The sequence below is a fragment of the Cinclus cinclus genome, chromosome 1, assembly GCF_963662255.1.
Source record: "Cinclus cinclus chromosome 1, bCinCin1.1, whole genome shotgun sequence".
NCBI classification, from domain to species: domain Eukaryota; kingdom Metazoa; phylum Chordata; class Aves; order Passeriformes; family Cinclidae; genus Cinclus; species Cinclus cinclus.
The window spans coordinates 50022884-50044953 of NC_085046.1; the positions used below are offsets into that span (position 1 = coordinate 50022884).

Here is a 22070-nt window from a genome sequence, read left to right on the forward strand (position 1 = left end):
TAGGACATATCTCTAGAAGTTTTATGTTCATCGAAGTCAATGTGGATTGAATGTACTGTAGAAATCCTGTAATGTTTTGTATGAAACTGGAAAGCGCTTAGTTCTAAAATATTTTTAAATGAAAGCAACAGCAGCTGTTTTTGCCTCACTGTCCAGGACATGTCCAGACACTCAAATCCATTTTGTTATTTTTTGACCCACAAATTCCTCTGCTTTCTCAAAAGGCTTCATTTTTAAAACACAGAAAGTCCCATAAAAGCTATTCAAAAGCTGAAAACAGCTTGTGTGGCAAACTGAATTTTCATTATTCTACTGACCTTAAGGAAGTTATGCTAAATGTGACTTTATTCAACTTAGAACTTTAAACTACTGTTGAATTTTTCCAACTGCATAATGCTGTCCAACCATTTTTAATATTTCATATTTTCATTATTCTGCACCACCTCCACACTTTCTCCACACAGTCCTTCCATGGCACTCTTATCTTAATTTCCCCAAGCCAATCTAGTATTAGCACAATAGTTCCAATTAAATTAACTCCAATTTGAGAACAAAGAAATTAAGGTCAACAATGATGCCCTCAGTATATTTTCACTGGCTTCCAGAAAGCTTTCATCTACTATATGCACAGTGATTTGAATTCTCCACCATCTCCTAAAAATTACACTATGTTACCCTCTTCCCAAGCAGGTTTCAAATTCCCCAGTCTCTCTAGAGATTGCTGATATATTGTTTCTATATCTCTACCTACTATGATCCTCTTCCTTTGCCCCCTATATCCTTTAAGCCCTTGCCCATCTTCTACAGAAGACTCTGACATGATTTGAAGGAGAGTAACATAGACAGACAGAGAGAAGCAGCATGTCAGAAAAAATTTCATAGGTTGAAAAAATTAATAGAACAAGCAATAAGCCTTCTACACTTACTAATAAGAATGATTCAATTATAAAGCAGGAATGAGAGGAAGAAAAAAGGAATTCAAACATGAAAGAAAGGGTACAAAAGAGAATGAAGGCAAAAAAAAGGCAGGAAAATTAAAAAAGGTAAAAATTAATTAAAGCAATTTTTTTCTTAGTATTGAAGCTATACATTGATATAGTTTTGACTTTTTTCTTTCCAAAGTTACTATTAAAATGCTCACCTAGAGTTAAAAATTTAGACTGCATATTGTGAATATTTTGAATATTCCTGACCTTCTGGTATGCTTCTTTTGAAGCAGTGATAACTCTTAGAAATATTTGAACAAGTTTTACCAAAATGGATATATAAAAGATACAGCATTTTAAACTGTTTGAAAATCCTAATAATAGTAAAGTGTGTGAGTAAAATAGAGTACCAAGCTATGAGGGATGAAACATGAAATAAATTTATTAGGTTAAGTTTATAGAAAGAACATCATGCAACAGAAAAATAATTTCCCTTCAATGTTAAAATGATCTATTTGTGCAAATATCTATATTTCAGTAAAACTAAATCATCAGAAATAAACAGTAATTTGTGGTGTTGATAATCACAGGATTGTATGTAATCTATATTTAAATTTGATACATTTTTTTGTTGTAGGTTGTGATTTTTTATTATAGATAATGATAGATATTACAAGTTTCTTTATTAATATGGGAGGAATATTGGAGGATTCCCATTTGGAATTTATTATGAAACTCTTAATCATGGACACTGTCCACTTATTGTATATTTCTGTAGCCCTATGCACAGACATGCAGGTTTTGGTAACTCCTCTGGCAATCATTGGCAATACCAAGTTTGATACATTTTTTCAAAATTTTGTCACATTATTTTTGTATAAGAAAATACACAACAGAACAGAGACCTACTTTTTCTAGAATTGCAGTAAACCTAGTCATTACCATTTCTTAAGTTTTTGTTTAAATAATGAATAATCCCCGAAAGTGGATTCCTTGCTGTAACTCCCCTTCGACTTTTTTTTCATGAAACTTCTTATTAATTACAGATTTTGCTCTTTGATACATATCTAAGCAAGCTATTACTTGCAGTCTTGGATAAATGATGAGACCAGGAATACACTATCAAGATGTTACGTGACTTGCAAACATGCTATTCCTTCAGTTTGCAGGACTGCATGTGGTTTAATACAAGCTTCTACAAAGTGAAATATATTCTTCCTCCAAGAATCATGCCAAGACATGTGCATATGAGAGAATCACTCATGTATGCCATTTTCAATCTGCCAAAACTGCTGCACAATACAAAGAAATCTCCTGTGGTTTTAGAGAGGGCTTGTACTAGTCTTCAGCAGAGCTGAATAGGGCAATGAGCTCCTAGTATCCTGCTCCAGGACTCACTCCAGAGCATGCAAGTCCCAGGAGTCCTGACTGCAAAGGAGGGGTACTTTCTAGAGTGCTTAATTCCCATTAGAGAATCTATAATATCAGTTATGCCTTCCTGCCTACCATTGGCCACCCATTTGCCTTGGAAGGATATCCAGACAGGCAGGCAACAGCGTGTTCAGGTAACTCAGGGCATATCCAGGCTGTATTTGGAGAACAAGGCTCTGAGAAGCAATGCAAATGTTCCTTGTGGTGTTACTCTTCCTGAGTTTACAGACAGATCAAAACTAGTGCCATATGCCTGATATTTGAGAATTCCTTTTATTTGAAATAAAATTATTTTATGAATCAAAACGCTTTTTAAAATTAACAAGAGAGCAGGGAGACTTATAAACCTGAAAAATGACAACTTGAAGATGCCACCAACTTTACTGATGAAATACAGGGACACTGGGAATAAAATAGGAGCAAGAAGATGGTCACCACCATAGTCTATTGAATTGTTTTTAATAATCAGTCTTAATACAGGAGATAGGATTTCAGTAAGGTCTATGTGTCTTCCATAATTTTTGCAGTACAATTAATCTGAGAGAAATCTCAAAGAATATCCTAAAGTAGGAGAGAAATAATTTTAAAATTTGTTTTGACCTGCTCGACTTATTTATTCATTATTTTCTTAGCAAGAAAGCATTGCTATTTTTCAGTCATTGACAAAGATGATAGGCTATTCTATTATCATCCTTAAATCGTAATTCCTAGCAAGAATTACAAAGTTTGAGACAAAGATCCTTAAATACACTGAATTGAGAGGAAATTTTTTGTGTGTTTTTTCTTAAAATATAGGTAGACAGTGAACAGGTAGATGAACAGGTAGATAATAAAAGAATTACTGAAGATAGCATGACAAAAAAACTATCAAACCTTTTTTCCTCTTTTTCTGAGCATTTGTTCATATGGTTGCACTATCTTGAATAAAGTTAAATCTTTGCAATAGCAATACTATAAACATTGGAATTGTTGATTATTTTTCTTGTACTCACTGGAATCCATACAGGATACAAAACACAGTCAACTCACAGAGGATGCCAAGTGATTTGATATAATGGGCAACTAGATAACCTTTCTTTTGTGCAGATCCTACTGTACTATACACAATCTGCATGACAGTACAAAGAAAAGCAGTCATTGACATTGGGATACTGCATGCAAACCTGGCTCAATTATCTGTGTACTTTTCATTGAAATATATGGGTATACTCAGTTGCTCCACTTTGAAAATGAACCAAGTGGATGTTAGGAAGAAATTCTGTGGGTAAAGCCTTACTTTTATCAGAGGAAAGACCTTTGGCAGACTTTCAGTTATCATGCATTATCCTTTCTTTACTATTTCTGCACTCACAAAAATCTTGCTGGTATACAGATTTCTTGTACTGGAATATGATTGTGAACAACAGAATTTGCCATCAGGCCAAATATTAAGGTGCAGTATAAATAAGAGCATGGCTCAAGATGTTTAGGTTCAGTGAGAGTAGCTTGCTCTTTGCTTAGCATGGTAAAGGTTGATCTACATTGAGCACTACGTTGTGGCCAGCAATCCTCTCAGTTTCTCAGTACTCCTGCATTCCAAGACACTTTGCACAAAAAATTTTAAACAAACAAAATCAAACCCAAACAAACCGAAAATCCCTAACATTTGGAGATGTTATTTTTAGATCTGTGGGTGAAAAAGCTGTCACAATGGTACAGAGCATCATCACAGATGGATTATTTTATGTGTTTTACAATTTCTTTTTGTCCTGTTTGCAATTTCAGGCTTTCCACAAAAGAAATTATTTCAGTATCTCTTCCAAACATTCTTGCTACTCGACACAGTGCTTTGCAAAAAAAACCCAAATGACATAAACACAGTTCATGCCATAGGGAATGGATGATTAAAAATAAGGGAAGCTTTGATCTCTTACTCCTGTGTCATTCAACAGTAGCACCACTGTAAATACTATTAAGATTTTACAAAAGTGTATATGAAATCAGATTATGTTACAAATATCAGAGGTAGAGACAGAAAGAGACATCAAAGAGGAATTAAAAGAGAAAAAAGTGTTAAAAGAAATTTTTAGATGAACCAATGCAAGCAGAAAGCAGATTATTTATTCTAAGGTGATGGGAGAAAATATATCTTTAAACGATATGTAATGTTCCAAAATACAAATATTTTTTGTGAATGCAATTTAATCTAGATACAATACATTCATTATAGCCATGAATCTAAGGAAGTGCTACATCATTTTAAAAATAGCTCCACAGATCTTAAATATATCTTGAATTAATGAATTTGTAAAATCTATCCTCTAAGTAATGTGTATCTAATTAGACATCTGTATTTTAAACAAAGCATCATTTTTTGCTGTCGTGTCAGTGCACAGGATCTTAAAAGGCTGCAGGTGAAACCCCACTTTTAGCTGTGGAGCATATATTTGCTTTACAGAGTGGATGTTGACTACCAAAACATTCTGAAGCAGTGTAAACTTCCAATGGAAATGGGTAAAACAGGTCCTTTCTATGGTAACTGAGACAGGAACACGCACTAATTTGCTGCTGCTTTCTGAAACTGATTATGGTTCAGCAGCTAAATTGGTAACTGCTTCCAAATCTTTAGTTGCTGCTTCCAAAAAGCTGGACTGAATTTCAATCTTTTGTATCTTGTTAACAGCTCTATCTTTATCATTGCACTAAACAACAAATGCCCAGATTCAAAATTTAATTTCCACCAGTAGAAATGGTAAGCATCCTTTCATCTTGTTTTTTGAAAAACGGCAGATCCACTTTTTCAGAAAATATGGTTATTGATTTTTAAAATCAATAAATCCTATAAATCAAATTAAGTATCTTTCCTACTTATTCTAAGAATATTAGGAAGTGATCATGAATCATTTTTGCTGACAACACAAATTTCCTGAAAACAGAATTTATTGTCCATATGTCTTTTCAGTAAAGTGTCTATCTTATGGAAAATCAAAGGATAATTACTCTTTTTTGTCTTCTCACACTGAGTAATTTCACATTACTGAATATTTCAAAAGATGTATCAGAAAATGATCTTGGTCCAGTCATTCATTCTAAAAGGAAGGAGGTCATCTCCCTTTATATAAACATATATATGGATATAGATCTCCACAAAGAAATCTGCAGGTACCTACGGCATGTACAACAGGCACATACAAGCAGAAAATTTAAGAGGACAATGAATTCTTCTCCCCCAGATTATAGTGGCAATGCTGCTGAGTGAACCCAATTTTATAATAGGCTGTACTTTTCTCGTGCTCCCTTTAAGCTTTAGTAAACCCTAACACCGTCCTCATATACACCCAGGCAATGTTGGAATTGTTTTATCATTCAGAAATATATGCAGAGTATGAAGCCATCGGAGTTGATTCATGGAAAAAAATGTACATTACAAAGAAACATGGAAAAGTAGAGAAAACGCATGTGGAATTATTCACAAGGTGAAAAGGGAAAGTATTTCAGGCAGTCTGTTTCAGACACAATCTAGAAAAACACTTTTAATAGACTGATTTGATAAATAGCATCTAGCATGAATGCATAAAAAGTACAGTAAAAAAATACTCAAACATATTCCTGGAACAAGATGTATCTGGGGCAGCTCATACCTCAAATAGTCATACATATATTAATAATCACACCATATCCATGCTCCATATTCTGTTTGTATGTGTTCTGTTGTGTTCCAGAGGTTTACCTGAACTCACTAGGAAAAGCCTAGTGAGGGGTGGGATCTGACAGCATTACTAACGACAAAAAACAACTCTTACAAAACAGTTACAGACATTGACTGATGACTGTTTAAAGAGGGTAGAAATCTTTCCAGATACATAAGTTATAGCTCAATGCCCCAGGCTGTCAGGGTGAAATGTAGGAAAGCCTAACTCTAACCTTCAGATGAAGGGTAAAACCCCAGCCTCAAGAAATCAAACCTCATCCATGAAGACAGGGCAGGCAATGTTTCAGCAATAGTTGAACAGTTGTCATCTTATGATGCAAAACACAGGGCAATTAATGAAGAAAAGACCAAGATTATAATGGAGCTCTGTTTTATGCTCTAGAAATTTTAACTGTGTATGTATAGCTGGATTATTCATACAGTTCTTTCCGACACATTCATCTCAGGAATGGGAGTGAAGAAAGACACTGAATATTTTTACTGCATATTTGCATAGGAAAAATATACTCAGGATAATGCAAATGCATTAAGGATATGGGTGAGGAGAAATTCTTGATAAGACACAGAATGATACACCACTCAGATCCATTTTGTCTGAGAAATTAATAAACTAATGTGTTTTGGTCATTCACCAGGAAAGATAACTTTTCCGGAGAACAACCTGGGTTTGTGAACAAGCAGTGTCTGCAATAATTTCTGTGAAAATATTAACCATTAATGATTCTAAACCATTTTTATAAAACATGATACAATAAAAGCAGTGGGGGAAATATTGACTTCCTCTAACTTTATTTTAAGAAATAAAAATAATGAATCTTTTCCCATAATAGGTAGATCACATTCACATAGAGTGAGGGTATGAGAAACAATTGGTTTGGAACATTCTGCTAGAATTGCAAAGTCAAAACTCATATGCATAACTTTTTCTTTAAAAGGCATAGCAAAAAAACCTAGAGTTCACTGCACTGTAGTTACAGTTTTCATAGAGGTTTTCTAATATTCACAAGGCTCTTATCAGCTACTACTATTTCTAACACATACCAAAGCAACATGTATCCTTTTTTACTTTAGTGATACTGGATTAAATCTAATTCTGACAAAATAGCAGAGAAAACTTGGAAAATTAGTAGAAATAGTTTACCAGCTAAAAGAATGATACAGATTGAGTAAAATTAGGAGACTCAGTGATTGCAGTATCAACAAACTAAAAGAAATTTGTAAGAGACAATCACAGGGGCAGAGCAAAACAGAGATGAGAGAAGGGTGTATTAACAACTGTCTGGGAAAAAATGGCCTCAAGATAATAATTTATCTGTCTACCATTTACCTAAGAGGACTGATGTGTATTTAATAAGAAACATTTAGCATAAGAATTATTTTGGTATTATATTTCTGTCGTATGGCAACATAATGATGACTAAAGGAAAAAGAAATCTCTTAAAACTAATGGTTTCCACTTCTAGGACAAGAACATGTAGATTAGAGGGGAGCAAGTTTGTTATTCTTACTACCCTTGTACTTTAAAAATCACTACAAGTTGAAATCAGCTTTTCTAGAACATTGAGAAGAAGGGGCCGATCAATATTACTAAGGCTGGACAAGTTACACGAACAGCTTAGGGGCATGCTTTCTGGAAGAAGATTGAAAACAGAATGATGAAACCTGAGCAAGTTTTAGAGAGACTTCCATTCATCACTGTAGTACTGCAGAAGTCCCATTTCTCCCTCAGTCTGTTTTTCAAAACCTCTTGTTAAGTAGGAATTATATCTGCTTCTGCTACTCCAGGTCAGTTAATATGTAGTGATGACAAAGTTCACAAGTTCATTAAACTCTGATTTGGATGGCTACTGAGGAAAAATAGCATATTGCATTTTTAAACTTTGCTTTTATCCCAGTCTATGATAAATCTTACTTCGTACTGGTATTATGATTGCATTATTCTAACTGAAACAACCAAGCATCAAATTAAGATTTCCATTTCACCTGTTTAGCTCCTAAATTCATGAAGCTGTTGTCTCATTTCCTCCAGAGACAAAGAGGCATGGAACGCTAATTCATGTATGGCAGTAACTCTGCTCTATGTTTTTCATATGCTGCCTGCAGGCACAGTGAATAGGACTAAAAATTGAAACAAAACACCAAAAGATCTTGGTCTGTTCTCTGTATCTATGCTTTTAGCTCCCACTCTGATTATTTGTTACAGTTCTTATACTCTGGGAAATGACAGACACAGATAACTGTGAATGAAGCAGCCCTTCTCCCTTCAGGGTTTCTTTCCCAGGGTAGGAGGAAGAATGGCAGAACCAGCATGTGGTTCCCTCCCCTTTTCCTAGGCAAAGATTGGTGGCCTATGGAAAATTTCATACCAAGAAAGTCACAAGTGGGTATTATTAGGAAGGCACATGAAAAGAGTGGATGAAGACGTACAATTTTATTAACTAACATTTTACATTCTATGAATATATGGCATCGCTGTTCTCTGTATAATTTTGTTTTTTACAGCAAAGAAGGGAAGCTTCTTTTTATAACTGCAAATTGATACTATATATCACACTGCCTCTTTCCACCTCATTAACCAGTGGGCACAAAAGACTTTATTCTGTCTCCAAACTCCTGTTTGCACAAAAGGGAAATGTCTTATCACCTCCCATATCAACTGGAAAGTATATGGGATTCAAGAACCCTGAAAACAGACAGCTTTCTGCATGTTCTGAGTACTAAACATATTATTATCCTCTCAAAATGGATGTTTCCAAGGGAACAACCAGAACAGAGGATATGAGAAATGTAACTGTGAAAGAGAAAAACAACCTCCAAAAATATGCACTTTTTTTAAAATTTAAACATATTTAAATTATTATTAGGTTGCAGTTATGATCCATGTACTTACTATTTAATTTGTTTATTAACTGCCACAGTTACTTGAATTGCCAAGATTAAGCATCTATCATGATGATAACTTCATACTCACAAAGGAATTACTATTCTAAAAAAACATATCTAAATAGACAATAAAAAGCATCAATCTCATGCTGGTAAAAACCAAAAACAACAAACAATCCTGCTACAGTCAGAGCAAATCTGTACCAAAATCAGAGGCCTAAAGGCTGTGAGACAACTGCAGACACTGCAGAATCCTTGCTTGAAAACAGTTTCCTCAGAAATGGATGGTGTGCCCATAATTTTACTGTTTCTTGTGATAAGATAATATATTTTCAGCAGAGGTGTCTGGTTTTGCACTTCCTTAAGAATGTCACCAAGCTATCTTGACTAATTTTGTCTTTTGGATAATCTTTAATGAGGCTTTGAAACAGACCCCTAGGTTTGAACATAACTTAAAACACATTGGGCTGCAAGTTCAAAACAAATTTTAAAAACCTCAAAGCCAAAACAGTAAAGACAGAAAATCACATTTCCAGATAGCCTTTGCTGATTACTAGACAAGGACTGTTCATTCATCTTTGAGCAGAAAGTTGAAGCAGATGACCTTCTGCATTACCTTCAGACCTGAATTATCCTATAGCCTTATGAGATTCCTAGGTATGTTTTCAGAAGTCACTTATGACTTCTTTTACATGGAACTTCTTATTACTATCTTCCCTTAGACTAAGTAGAAAGGCAGTGGCATCATTATCTGTAAAATAATTCTTAATCCCTTTTGTCAGCAATGATTTTAAACAGTTTGCTAGGATGTACATGTTGTTTTGCTGAGATGAAATCTCATTATTAAGGAAAAAAGACCTGGACATGAAACAATAAAGTCTTAAAGCCTAAAACTCATAACAAATAATGAGAATTCTTTGTACAGACTAATTTTCATGTATACCTCTGAAATCACATGAGAATTCTCATTGAGTGCTGACAATGAGAATTCTCATTGAGTGCTGTGCCTGCAGCAAAAAAAAAAAAAACAAAACAAAAAACCCCACCCCACAAAACAAGCTTATTAATATGAAGGCTTTCCTCAAAAACAGAATTTTGATGTAGTTTCTGTTTCATACTGAAAATGATATTTAAGCTGTTATTAGCAGTAGAATCAGTGGAACTGTATATATCTCTACCTTGTCAGGAAACATCACAACAATAAGCAGCAAAAGGCGTAGTCCACTTACAGCTAATAATTGCCTGTCATTAATAGATCAACGAACAGCTTGAGTCCTGATTTGTTTAAATATGTTTACTGAGCAATTTCTCCCTAGGAAGGAGCTATGTTGTAAAGCAACAGGATTCCCAAGAGACAAAAAGTGAAAAACGAATTGCTTAACTATCTTCTCCGTTTTCTCAGCTCTCTTTGATGCACTTTAAAACAAAAGGACCCTTCTATCCTAAGTGGTTATTGAAACATCTGAAATGTGCATGTGTAAACATCCCAGCCTAGAAAAGCACCTAAAGTCAAGGCCATAAACGCTATCCTGATCCCACAATGCTAATAGAGGTTTTATTATTGGCTGCAATACCATAAAGTTCTCACTTCTTGAGGAGTACAAAATCTCATTTTTAATTTTTTTTTAGATTTCTCTGTGGGGGAACCATACTGCAGTGATTTATATACAAAGCTCAGTGGTGGAAGATGCCACATGAGTGCTTCGTGCTGTGCTGTGAGATGAATAGGGTGTCATAATATATTCAGCAAATATGGCAATCCTCCAAAACAGAGAAAGGCATGAAAAATTACTTCTTAGTTTAGAAACCATACACTGAAGCCAAGAACACATAGAAAGAAAATGTATTGGCCTCTTTCCCACTAACACACAAATCACTGTGGTTCTATGTGTACAAACCATTACAGGTGTTATGCAAACACTGCAGTGTGATTTTTTTTGTTACTGTCTGGGTAAAAATAATCTTTGTTGCTTCTTTCTCTCACTTAAAAGGAAAAAAAACCCAAACCCACATTATAGAACATATGTTGAAAATAATTTTCCAGGCCAAAAAAAAGGATTATAAGGGATTTCTAAGAGAAATTACTTTTCCATATGAAAGTTGAAAACATGAAGAAGGAGATAGTGTAACATATGCTCAAAATTTTCTAAGAACCTCAAAAAAATATAAGTATTAGGAACTGCTTGTTTCTTAAAAAAAATCAGTAAGTTATTATTTTGTGCGCTGCTTAATTGTCCTTGAAATCTAGAAGCTAGGGTAAACAACTGCAATTACAGTAGATGTTTATTTTGTTATAATTTAAACATATATTAACAAGTACAAATTGGTCCTGAAATAATAGTCTTATACATATCAAGAAGTAGAATCTAACACTGCAGTCTGTGCAAACTATGAGCTTTATAAGCACAGTGTCTCCAGCTCTATTACCAAATAAACTTGCCTTCTAAAGACCTGCCAAAGCTACATTCATATACAACTTTTCAGAAGCACCTGCAAGTAGGGAGCTTGTATCCATCAGCAGAATGTAATCAGAACACTTCTAGTTATGAACATAATTCAGGATCCTATACATTAAGGCCCAAAAAGGAACAAATAATTTTCCACATTGCAGAGTCTCTGTGCCACACTAAATTAAGCAAAATAACTTCAACAGAGACGAACCATGCATTAGAAATAGCTAAAAAGCAGCAGGGAAGATGGAGAGGAGTAACAAGCATTACATTGTCCATTAACTAATGGAATGCTTATGGAAATAGGAGTGAGATACACATGCATTCCAAATGAATACTTATCTATAGCACCATAAGAAAATATACAAAAAAAAATATGAGGGAAAGCAACCTAAAGTACAACACTGTAAGCATGCAGCCATTAAATTAATCTGAAATGCATTTGAATTGCTTGCAATGAACTAAGTTCACAAACATGAAAATGTGTTATATGTTTCCACTTATAAACCAGTCTTCCCTAAGGACCATTAAGATTTATTTAACATCAAAATCTATCATACACAATTAGAGCATATATAAAGTACTTGCTGCATATTAATAGATCTTTTAAAATACAATTCTTTTGTGTGCTAATTCTGGAACAACTAATACTTTTGTCTTTATTGGTTACAGGTAACATTTGTTGAGGAGGAACATACATAAAGGGTCTCTTCCTCTTCCTGCTGAATAAAACTACGAAGCAAAAGAAGAATCTTATACTCAGTCTACTTGTAGATAATTGCATATAGTTTCTCAAACAATTGCATTACTGACTATGCCATTCTCTACAATGTATAAGGCATCTGATTATATACAAATGCTCTGCATTTAAGAAACTGTTTCAAAAGTGTTAGTGGAAAAATTCTAACCTTCATTCAACCAATGCCCTTGCAGACCATAGCATATGAAAACTGACAACCAGAAAAACAGGATGAAGTTCAAAGCAATTTTTCAATGCCTCTATTGATTAAACTTTAAAGGCTACTGTGTTTACCAAATGCCACCTGCTTTAAGGAGCAACAGATCTGAGATGAGAGCACACAAACACTTGGTGCAATACCAATCATTTTCATAGCAAGCAAACAGGCAAAATTTCCTAAGAAAATGTCTTCCATATTTTCACCCTCTTTGTAAACTTTAACAAAGAAGAACAAAGAAGCATGTTCAATGAATGGACTTACCTAACAGGAGTACCTATTAAATTCTCGAGATAAAGCTCTTTAAAACCATATTTAATGGATATCCCATTCTCAGCCTACCTGGTGTATTCAGCAGCCGGGACATCTTGCAAGAATAGGAGATAAACTGCTCACAGTATTCAGCACTACTGGTAATGGCAGAAATCTGGTCCATTGTTGCACTGTAGTTGAGCTGCAGGACAGATAACTTCTCCAGGCTGCTGCCTCCCACAGAAGTCTGCATTTGCAGATCATGGTACACAGTTGTCCATACTTTATCCTCTGAAAGAGAGGGCAAGAAGGACACACAGTGGAATTGAATTAAAATAAATTTAGGTCTTTGGCAAAAGGTAAAAGTGTTCGGCAAGATATTTGTTAATGTGCTAGTGGGGAAGGAGGGTACTGCACACAAAAGGTTGTCATGTGACAGCATAGTTCCAACAATGAACCGGTGAAGGGAAGAAGCTCTGATCACCTTTATGAAAAGATACCAAATATACCATGTAAGAAGTCTTCCTTAAATAACTGATGCCTACAGTTACATATGGAACTAATAAGGATTAAGTTTGATCAGAAAGACAGAAGCTTGATGCCCTAAAGATTCAAAGTCTTTATGTGAAGGACATACACTTTGCATGGCAAATTGCTGTGGGCTGGGGAGCAATACTGCTTTAATAAAGTAGTAGTAAAGTAACCACAAGGATGCACCAGATTCTCATGTGATTACATAATTTAGCAATTAATACTGAAATGTTTCCACATTTTTTACCCAGGATGTGTTCTAGGGTAAAAAAAATTACTGCTTATTGAGATTTAAATATTTTAAAACAGCAGCACCGTATAATTTGGCTTATTCTGGTTATGATGTAGATAGCACTGATAGGAACTAATTGAAGTAGAATGGAAATACAAAATCTTCTGTTTAGTTGTGAAAAGGTACAAAGAAGGAGGAAAGACAACTTCAATTTTTTTGATAAGAAATACAGCAATATTTGCCAAATCTCAACACCTCCAACAAACTTTTTTGCAGGGTCATGCAAAAAGTGTGTTATATCCAGCCCAGAACAATGCCTGTATGCATTATATTTCTTCAAACTATTGAACAGCAATTCACTAGAAATGTTACTGTGATCCATTTGTCAGTAGTTACCAGTGATGATTTAAGATGAGATATTGTAATAATGAAACAATGCATTCTACATTCCTTTTGTAGCAAGATTTGTTGAAGTTGGAAGGTAGTTTAGAAAGGAAACAAAGATAAGGCACAGAAACTTTGCTGTTATAAACCAACCATCTATTTTTCTTAGAGGGACATTCCACTGAACCAAAATGAAAAAAATATTATCTGAGTAATATAGGACTTCAGAATGAAAACTATGAAGATGCAGTCAATATTATTGATACTGTCTTCCTGTAAGAATGCTATTTATCACTTAGCTGTGAAGAATTTTAAAATTTAAGTTGACTAGGTACCACTCTAAAAATCCACTATATCTCAGCTGATATGTACTACTCATATAATGCATCTCACATAGACAAGGACAGAAATAAGTCAATCATCAAGTAAATAAACCACAGAAAAATCTCTTTTCTCTATACATTAACCTGAAACACATCACCACAAAACTTCCTAGAAGTGGATCAGATATTGTCAATAACATTTGTCATCTAAGATTCTTTCACATTTTAAGTTGTTTTTCCATTTTTCTTTTATTTTTTCTGCCTTATATATTCCTATTACTGAGGGCAAATTAAAAGAAATCTGTCTTTGAGTAAAAAATGCAGAACCTTAAAAAACATCACTAACAATCTACTCTGGGGTGTTAAACTGGCTCGTACGAAAGCCCAGTTTCCCAAATGAGTTAGGCCTTTGCCCCAGCTGTTCTGTCAAGCAACACCACTGACCACAGTTGTCCTTCAGAGATGCAGAAACAAAACACACCATGCTGCTAACTTTGCTGCATTTATCACAAAAACATACTCTCCAGGGAGATCACCTGGCATTTTCTGAGTGTACTAAATCACCTGACAGATGTGCCTTACAGCGATAAACCCCATAAAATGTAGTGCATTGCAGTATGTTTGAAATTCCTCTATGTAAATCTCTTGCCTGTTAATGCAAGTCTCAGTCATTCTAAAACTTGTGGACTGCACTTCAGTATTTTAACCACATGGAAACACTTTGCCAAACTGACACATACTCAAAAGTGTTTCAGTACTTCTTCACCAAGTTCACAGGAACGTGCTCACATACACTGATGAGTTGGGTGAGACCCAGAGTAAAGATAGCTCTCCACATTATGATTATCCTTATCTCCAGGATTCTGTACTCTGTCTTATTTTCCAGTCTTAATTTTTACTAGTGTCATTTTGAATTATTATTTTGAATTATATGGAATCATGTGGACCCATGTGTTTGCAACTGATATGGTGTTAAGTCTTTCTAATCAAATGTTCATAAGCAAGGCAGAAAAATCCTCCATAGGCTGTAACCATCACCAGCCAAATGACATGAAATTCAGCAGATGAGGCAAGATGGTTAATATTTTAATATTCACATCCTTAGTCCAAAGCTCTTTATAACATAATATTCTTGCATTGAAGAAAAGAAATTAAAAGATCAGGAGAAAGAAATCCTACTCCCAAGTACCAATAAAAATTTGTAATTGTCACCTGTCAAATTATATAGAGAATATAATCTAGTTTTGTTAAGAGCCTGGGATGGAAGTTTACTGCAGATTCATTTTCAAGAAAGGATTAAGATAGTTTATACATTCACTGACAGAAACCTCACATTTTTGGCATAAAACACTGTACATGTAAGAACAGAAAAGTGTCAATCCAGAATGCACTGGGATAGTTAGAGCCTCATATTGGATTTTAGATCCAGCAAACTCTCCTAGACTAGCCACTAAGAAGGTATGGGAATGTGACCACAGATACAAATTATGTTAGGCAGTATGTTTGGAAAGGAATTTTCTTATGGATAACATATTCTAGTCAATATACAGCCACTTCCCTTCCAAGTTAGGAAGTTTAATCTTTACTGTGGCACACTGTACTAAAGATGATGGAAACCTACTCCTGCTGGTCAAATGTATCCACTGAACAAATTCAGGACCTTTCTGTCAAAATACAAGTATTACATAATAGTTATAGGCATCATAACAGTTCAGCACTTATTGCACCTTGTAATAGATCTTTTTATCAATATACATATATATATATGTGCACAAAGTCAATAATCTTTTACAGCAAAGCAGCTCAATCTCTTCCTCCTGTCTAAAAGATTGGTTAGGATATACCTGGTCAGATACTGAAAACAAATTTAGGTCTTATTTCATGTGCAACAAATTTTTTGATAGTCTGGCTCAAATGATCCATGAACAAATTCACCAAGCTGTCTTGTCCAAACTCTGGAAGCTGAAGCATCTGTGCCTGCAGGTCAGGCACAGAGGGAGTGTGGAGCAAAAGATGAAGCTGGTATACAGGAAGGAAGCTCCTTCTCTGGGTAAGGGATTTCATGCTCTTCACATAGTCTCCTGATTTAACTGTAAAGCACTACAATGACACAAGGACCAAAACTGTATGGAATGGTAGGGCCTTTCCTGGGCTAGGAAAACATATTAACAGGGTAATGTGGTCAAAGACAAAAATCCATCTCCCTCACCAACAAATGCAGACTCCTGAATGCATATAGCTCAATATATGTGGGGCTGGCTTCAAGATGTCTGGAAAGACTCAAAAGAGATAGATGCCAGGCAGGAACCTCAACCGTATCTTCTCAGTTCTGATTACAAACTGCTTTTTGCCTTTTAGTCTTAAAAATTTGTTAATGTGTTTATACTTCCCATGGAAATCAGCTAGGCATTTACAGCTTGAAAATAAGTCCAGTATCTACACTTATGTTTTCAGTTTTTCAGAAACTCCTAATTTCTTAAGGCCATTCTTAAGAGAGATGGAATCAGTACCCTGCTTGCAGTCACCTTCCGTTACAGAAAAGGTAATACAGATAGGTCATACTATCTTAAATACCTGTATCCTCACCATTTATGGCATTGTCCCCATGTAGCTGAGAACAGGATGTGGCATTCATATTTAATATATCCTTATTTTCTGTCAATAGTGTACAGAAGTCCCATTTGAAGTACACAGAAGTGAAAAAAAACTGTCCTAGTTAAGAGTAATTTGATATATATTTCTGGCAATTACTGTCACCACAATACCGGAATGAATATTCCCCTAACACATGAGCAGTTATTTGAAGAACACCTGTCATACTGCTATTCCTAACCACAAGTGTTTAGAGACAATTTGTGAGCGACAGCTATGTGTATGACTTATGCACCACCAAAATACACCTCCCCTACACATGGAAGTATATGAGCTCCTAACTGGATTTACTAGGCTGATTATAGCTTTCCCACTGGAGGACAGAGTATCAGCACCGGCTAATTGCTAACACTTCAGGAAGATAAGGACCTCCAAGATGACCACTTCTTCATTCAAATGCATATCTTAGACCTTTTTTTAACGGTGCACAGTATGTTGCAGTTGCACAGGAGAAAAAAAAAGACAAAAGAGGGTTCTTCCATTATTTTTTTAGCAGTGAAGAGGAAGCATAATTTTCTTTGAAAAGAATGCTGAGAACCAGTAACCACAGATTCTTAACAGAATTCATAATAGTTTTCACTAAGAACAATCTAATTAGATCCAAACTGCTAATACATTTGATGCAATTATAGAGAAAATAGGTTCCCTGTAATTTAGTCTGTACATTACTCTTTGCTGAAACAGTTCCTCTCTAACAGCTAGATATTATAGTAAGATTAATTTCCTTAATTTACAAATTATTTTTTAAGAAAGGAAATGACCACCTGTTTCCTTAAAATGGCAATAAAGTGACATAATTTATTTTGCTGAAAATACTTTTCAGTTGCAATGACTAACATATCTGCCCTCTCACTACTCCTTTTTCCAATCAAAAGTGAAGTAGGTGACTAACAAAATAATCAAAAGTATTAGTAATGGTAATAAAAAGAGAAGTGAAATTAAAAATTTCCTTGATCACCAGATATTCAAGTGACCAAATAAAACATTAACATAAGTAATTTTTCCCACTTAATATTCAACATATTTCACTATGTTATGATGCTATTTATCATTATTCTATTGAGTACTTTGGAGATGGTCAGTTTCTTCTATTATTGAACTTTCCTCACTCATTTGCTCGGGGCTCAGTTAAGCAAGTCGACTTGCTTCTGACAAACAAAGTAAGGAATCTTTTGGAATGATATGTAACTGATAATAAGTTTGAAAAATAAATTTCAGAAAACATAATGCTTGTACTCCACAGCTATGGGTACATTTTTTCCCTTTTATTTTAATCTATAATTGCATCTATTGCTATTAGAGTTTTACTTTTTTTTTTTCCTCATTAATGGAGTTATATGCTTAAGATATTATTTTGTTAGGTATTTTCAAGAAATAAAACAGTTTGATTTCTCAGGAAATATCATCGACTCTCTCTCTCCCTCAATATATCTGTGGTGGGTTTTTTGATGGATGAAGTTTCCTGACCTAAAATTTGGCTGATGTACGAGAACACCTCAGTTCCTGGTTGAAATCTTGAAGAAGACGATTTTGAGAATTCTTGAGCATATAAAAGCCTGGAGGTGGTTCTTTACTAGACATCCTGATTTTTGCCATCATCAGTGCATTTGTGCCTCCAAATTACTGCAGTTAGATTACTGCAGCATGCTCTACAATATGCTGCACTACAAATCACTCAAGAAACTAGACAGGATAACCCATTTAAAACTAGACTGCCTTCTAGGGAGAACAGAAATTAAAATTGTAATCATCTCATTTTATAAGGTCTCCAATTTTATTTTCTCGTAAGAACCTACTTGGTATTATTAAATTGTGTGACATGGTAGCACAACAGTCATTAGCAATGTGAATACACTAAGCACCATTTTTGCAACAGTGCTGTAGACACAAGACCTGATGTACACAAGATGTGGAAAAAAATTACATCAGGCCACATTCTCTTCTCCATCCTTTCATATTTCTCTTGGTGTGTGTTAAGATATAAAAGCTTAAATGTATGTATAGAAATTTAAAACTAATTCAGCTATGGACTTCAAAGTGTCTACAGATGAGTTTATAAAAATGAAAAATATATGTTCATTTGAAGTTAATGAGTGTTTTGACATTCTTGCCCGAGATTTGAAAATGTCAATTTTGCAGTACAGTTACTGTGGTGATATGAACTGCTATCATCTTACTAATGTAGAAAATGGGGTTTAGATCAGGAAAACCCAATATTAAGGAAAAAAAAAAAGAATAATTGAAGAATGTTCTTATGAACTGAATTCTATAGATAGCAAAGTTGGTCAGTTTCTTAATCAGTTTAGGTGGTGAATAAGAGCAATCCCAAAATGTAATTGAGTTTTCCTGCTCTCATATTCTATGTCTACTCCTTTCATTCCTTCCTTTCATTCTTTCTTGATCAAGATAATAATGAATCTTCAAATTTAACTAAGATTAGTATGTTCTTTTTTGCTTACAATGGTGTCTTGTGAGAAAAAGAAACTATTTACATAGTCCCTTTCATAATAATTCAGGAAAGAGAAAACTTAATTTATATTGTGAACTTACAGTGATATTGAATTATATAATACTCTAATAATTTATATAAAATAGACAAATTCAGATACTTTACAAATAGACTGGAAAGAAGTGACCAAATTGTAATTTTCACGGAACCAAAAGTTTCCAGACAAGTGATAATGCAATAGCTGTTCTAATAAAACTTGTTAGAAATCTCTAGGGACACTAGTGAAGTAGCAAGCAGAGGATGAATTCTCTGGATTACTAAGGATGATTTTGGACCATTCGACACAGTTGTATGTGAAAAGCTAATAACAAGAGTACCTTGAGAAACAGAATAGAGATACTTGTGCCTTCAAAGAAAAAAAGACTGCAACAACAGATATTGTTATGCTGAAAAACAGTGCCTGAGGGAAGAAGCTTAAATCTGATTTGGACCCTAATGTAAAAAATTACCTCCTATGGGTGTTATTAGAAGCATGAGTTGAAAATAATCCTATATTGAAAGGTACAATAAATAATGAGATACAGTATAGCCATATGAAGGAGGACTCGGGTCATTTAAGTGCCTGGTCTAACAGATGGCAATTGCAGTTCAGTTTAGATTAAGGAACATTAAAGTCAAGAACAAAGGACATAAAAGAATTAACAGTGTGATTGTTTCTAGCACAGTGAACAAAATATGGGCAAGGGCTGAAAGCTTTCTTAACAGTTCAATAACTGAAGAATCAACAACTGGTTCTACTTTCTGAGGAACAGCCTCACAACTAAATAAGTATTATACAAACGGAAAGATCAAATACATCTCCTTTAAAGCAGCTTTCAGTTCATTCTAGTATATCATAGGACCATATGCACTTAAAAAAAATCAACTACTGCCTGATTTTTTCTTTTACAGAGCAACACAGCACAATCCTTTAGCTATGATCCCAAACAGGTCTTCCTAGAATTACTGAAAAAAAGTAACATGGTTTAAAAAAATATATTTCAAAGGATATCTTGAAGAAAAGGGCTCTTCAAAGCTTTCACTATGTCAGATGGACCGTAAGAAACCATGAGCTGTTCTGGCTGACTTTTTATTCTCATGGAGAGACAGAAAGAGACTAATGTAGGTCTCAAGTGCTACCACTTAAAACTCCCTTTACCTTTCATTCCACCATCATCTAAGTGCTTGAAGCCTCACCATACTCTTGACTGATCCAGCTTAGTTCTCTCAAGAGCATACTCCACTCTCCTCTCACATCCTGTTAACCCCACTCAGTAGACAGACAGGAAGAAGAATATAGTGTGCTGAAGTACCCTTTCTAATTATTGTATCAATAAACTGAATGTTAGGTAACCTCCTGAAAAACTGTCTATTTTCTTTCAAAAGATGCCTCCAGACTGGAGAACTTACATTTCCAAGTTTTAGTGTATGTTCTTGGAAGTCTGCAATTATTTCATCATTATTCTGAATCATATTGGCCACATTTAAATTTAGGAATCCCATTTTAATTACTACATAAACCTAAGCATTGCCTAATTAAATCACAAAAACTACCATTATACATAGTTTAGTGCAAAATCACGTTTCCTGTATTTTTTGACAACTGTGCTAAAATTTCTTTTAGATAATTCAAAAAACATTTATATTGGATGGGCAATATGGACACTAGAATGAAGTTTAGTTATGTTGTGACTGACAGATGAATTTTCATAACTTGAATATCTTTATTTGTAATCTCTCAAATAAGCATGACTTGAATTCTATACTAAACTATCAGCCATGCATTATTTTAAAATACAGTCTATGAAAATTTTTAGTACACCTGTGGTTTGATATGTGGCACAGAGTGACATTAAGAGAGAAGAAAAAGTCAATCAGACTTCATAGTAAAGTCAGCAAATTTAATAAAGTATGCTTAAAAATTTTTCCTGTTCTGAATGTTATGATCTCATTCTATCTCAAGTCAAATTTTACAGTAGAATAGAAAAAAACATTATTTTTTATGCTAGTTTACAGTTAAAGACACATCTTGGTCCTGAGAAAATGCAATATCCCACTTGCACTTATGAATAATAAAGTTCACAAGCTAAATTCTTCTAGTGGAAGAATTAAAAGTACTATATGAATGGGGAATAAAGATCATGCTAGACCAGTAAGAAACTTTTAACTTTTGGAAATTCTTGAATGTTAAGATTTTCACTTCTTTGTAGACCAAGGATGCCTTCTGTTTCCCTCTCATCATCTCAGGACCACCATTAAAACACCATAACCTGTTGCATGGGACACTATTTCCACCTGAGGGAGCAGTGTGCTTTTATACAAATGTCCCTTTCAAGGAAATGCAAATCAGCTTTATCAGAAACTCCAACTACCCTTGCAGTATGCATCTGTAAAAGTTGTACCCTAAGTGTTATATAGCTCAAAGACAGTGCCGTGTAAAAACACTAAGAAAGACCAATGCTTCTCCAGCTGCCTTGCTGGCTTCCTGCTAGCAGATATCCAGCAGATTCTCACTTTCAGAAATTTCTTTCTAATGTAGAGTTCATGAGAAGAAATGCAGGAATACGTCTGTTTCCATTAACCTAGTGCTCCTGAATAGTCTTTTTATGCCTCAATATACAAATCACAGCCTACAGAAAACATCACAAAATTTGGGGAAGAGGGTGGTATATGTGAAAATGAAGATGCTTTTTTACTAGATCTAATATTACTTTCCTTTACATCAAAGGCTTGCGTATACTATCCATATACTCCAAAACCACTCAGAAATATAACAAAATCTATTAATAAATTTAACACATCTCATTATGTAGAAATGATATATTTTAAATGAATATTTCTGAGATACTGAAAAATTAATGTCTGTGCATA

At 34.5% G+C, this 22070-nt stretch overlaps 1 protein-coding gene across 1 annotated transcript in view; it reads right to left on the reverse strand.

Annotated features, from left to right (window-relative positions):
* CNTNAP2 (contactin associated protein 2) overlaps nucleotides 1–22070 on the reverse strand; it is a 1050597-nt gene that overhangs the window by 294696 nt on the left and 733831 nt on the right. Inside the window, exon 13 of the mRNA XM_062510213.1 lies at nucleotides 12680–12880. Coding sequence (XP_062366197.1) covers nucleotides 12680–12880 — 201 coding nt within the window. The remainder of the gene's footprint in view (nucleotides 1–12679; nucleotides 12881–22070) is intronic.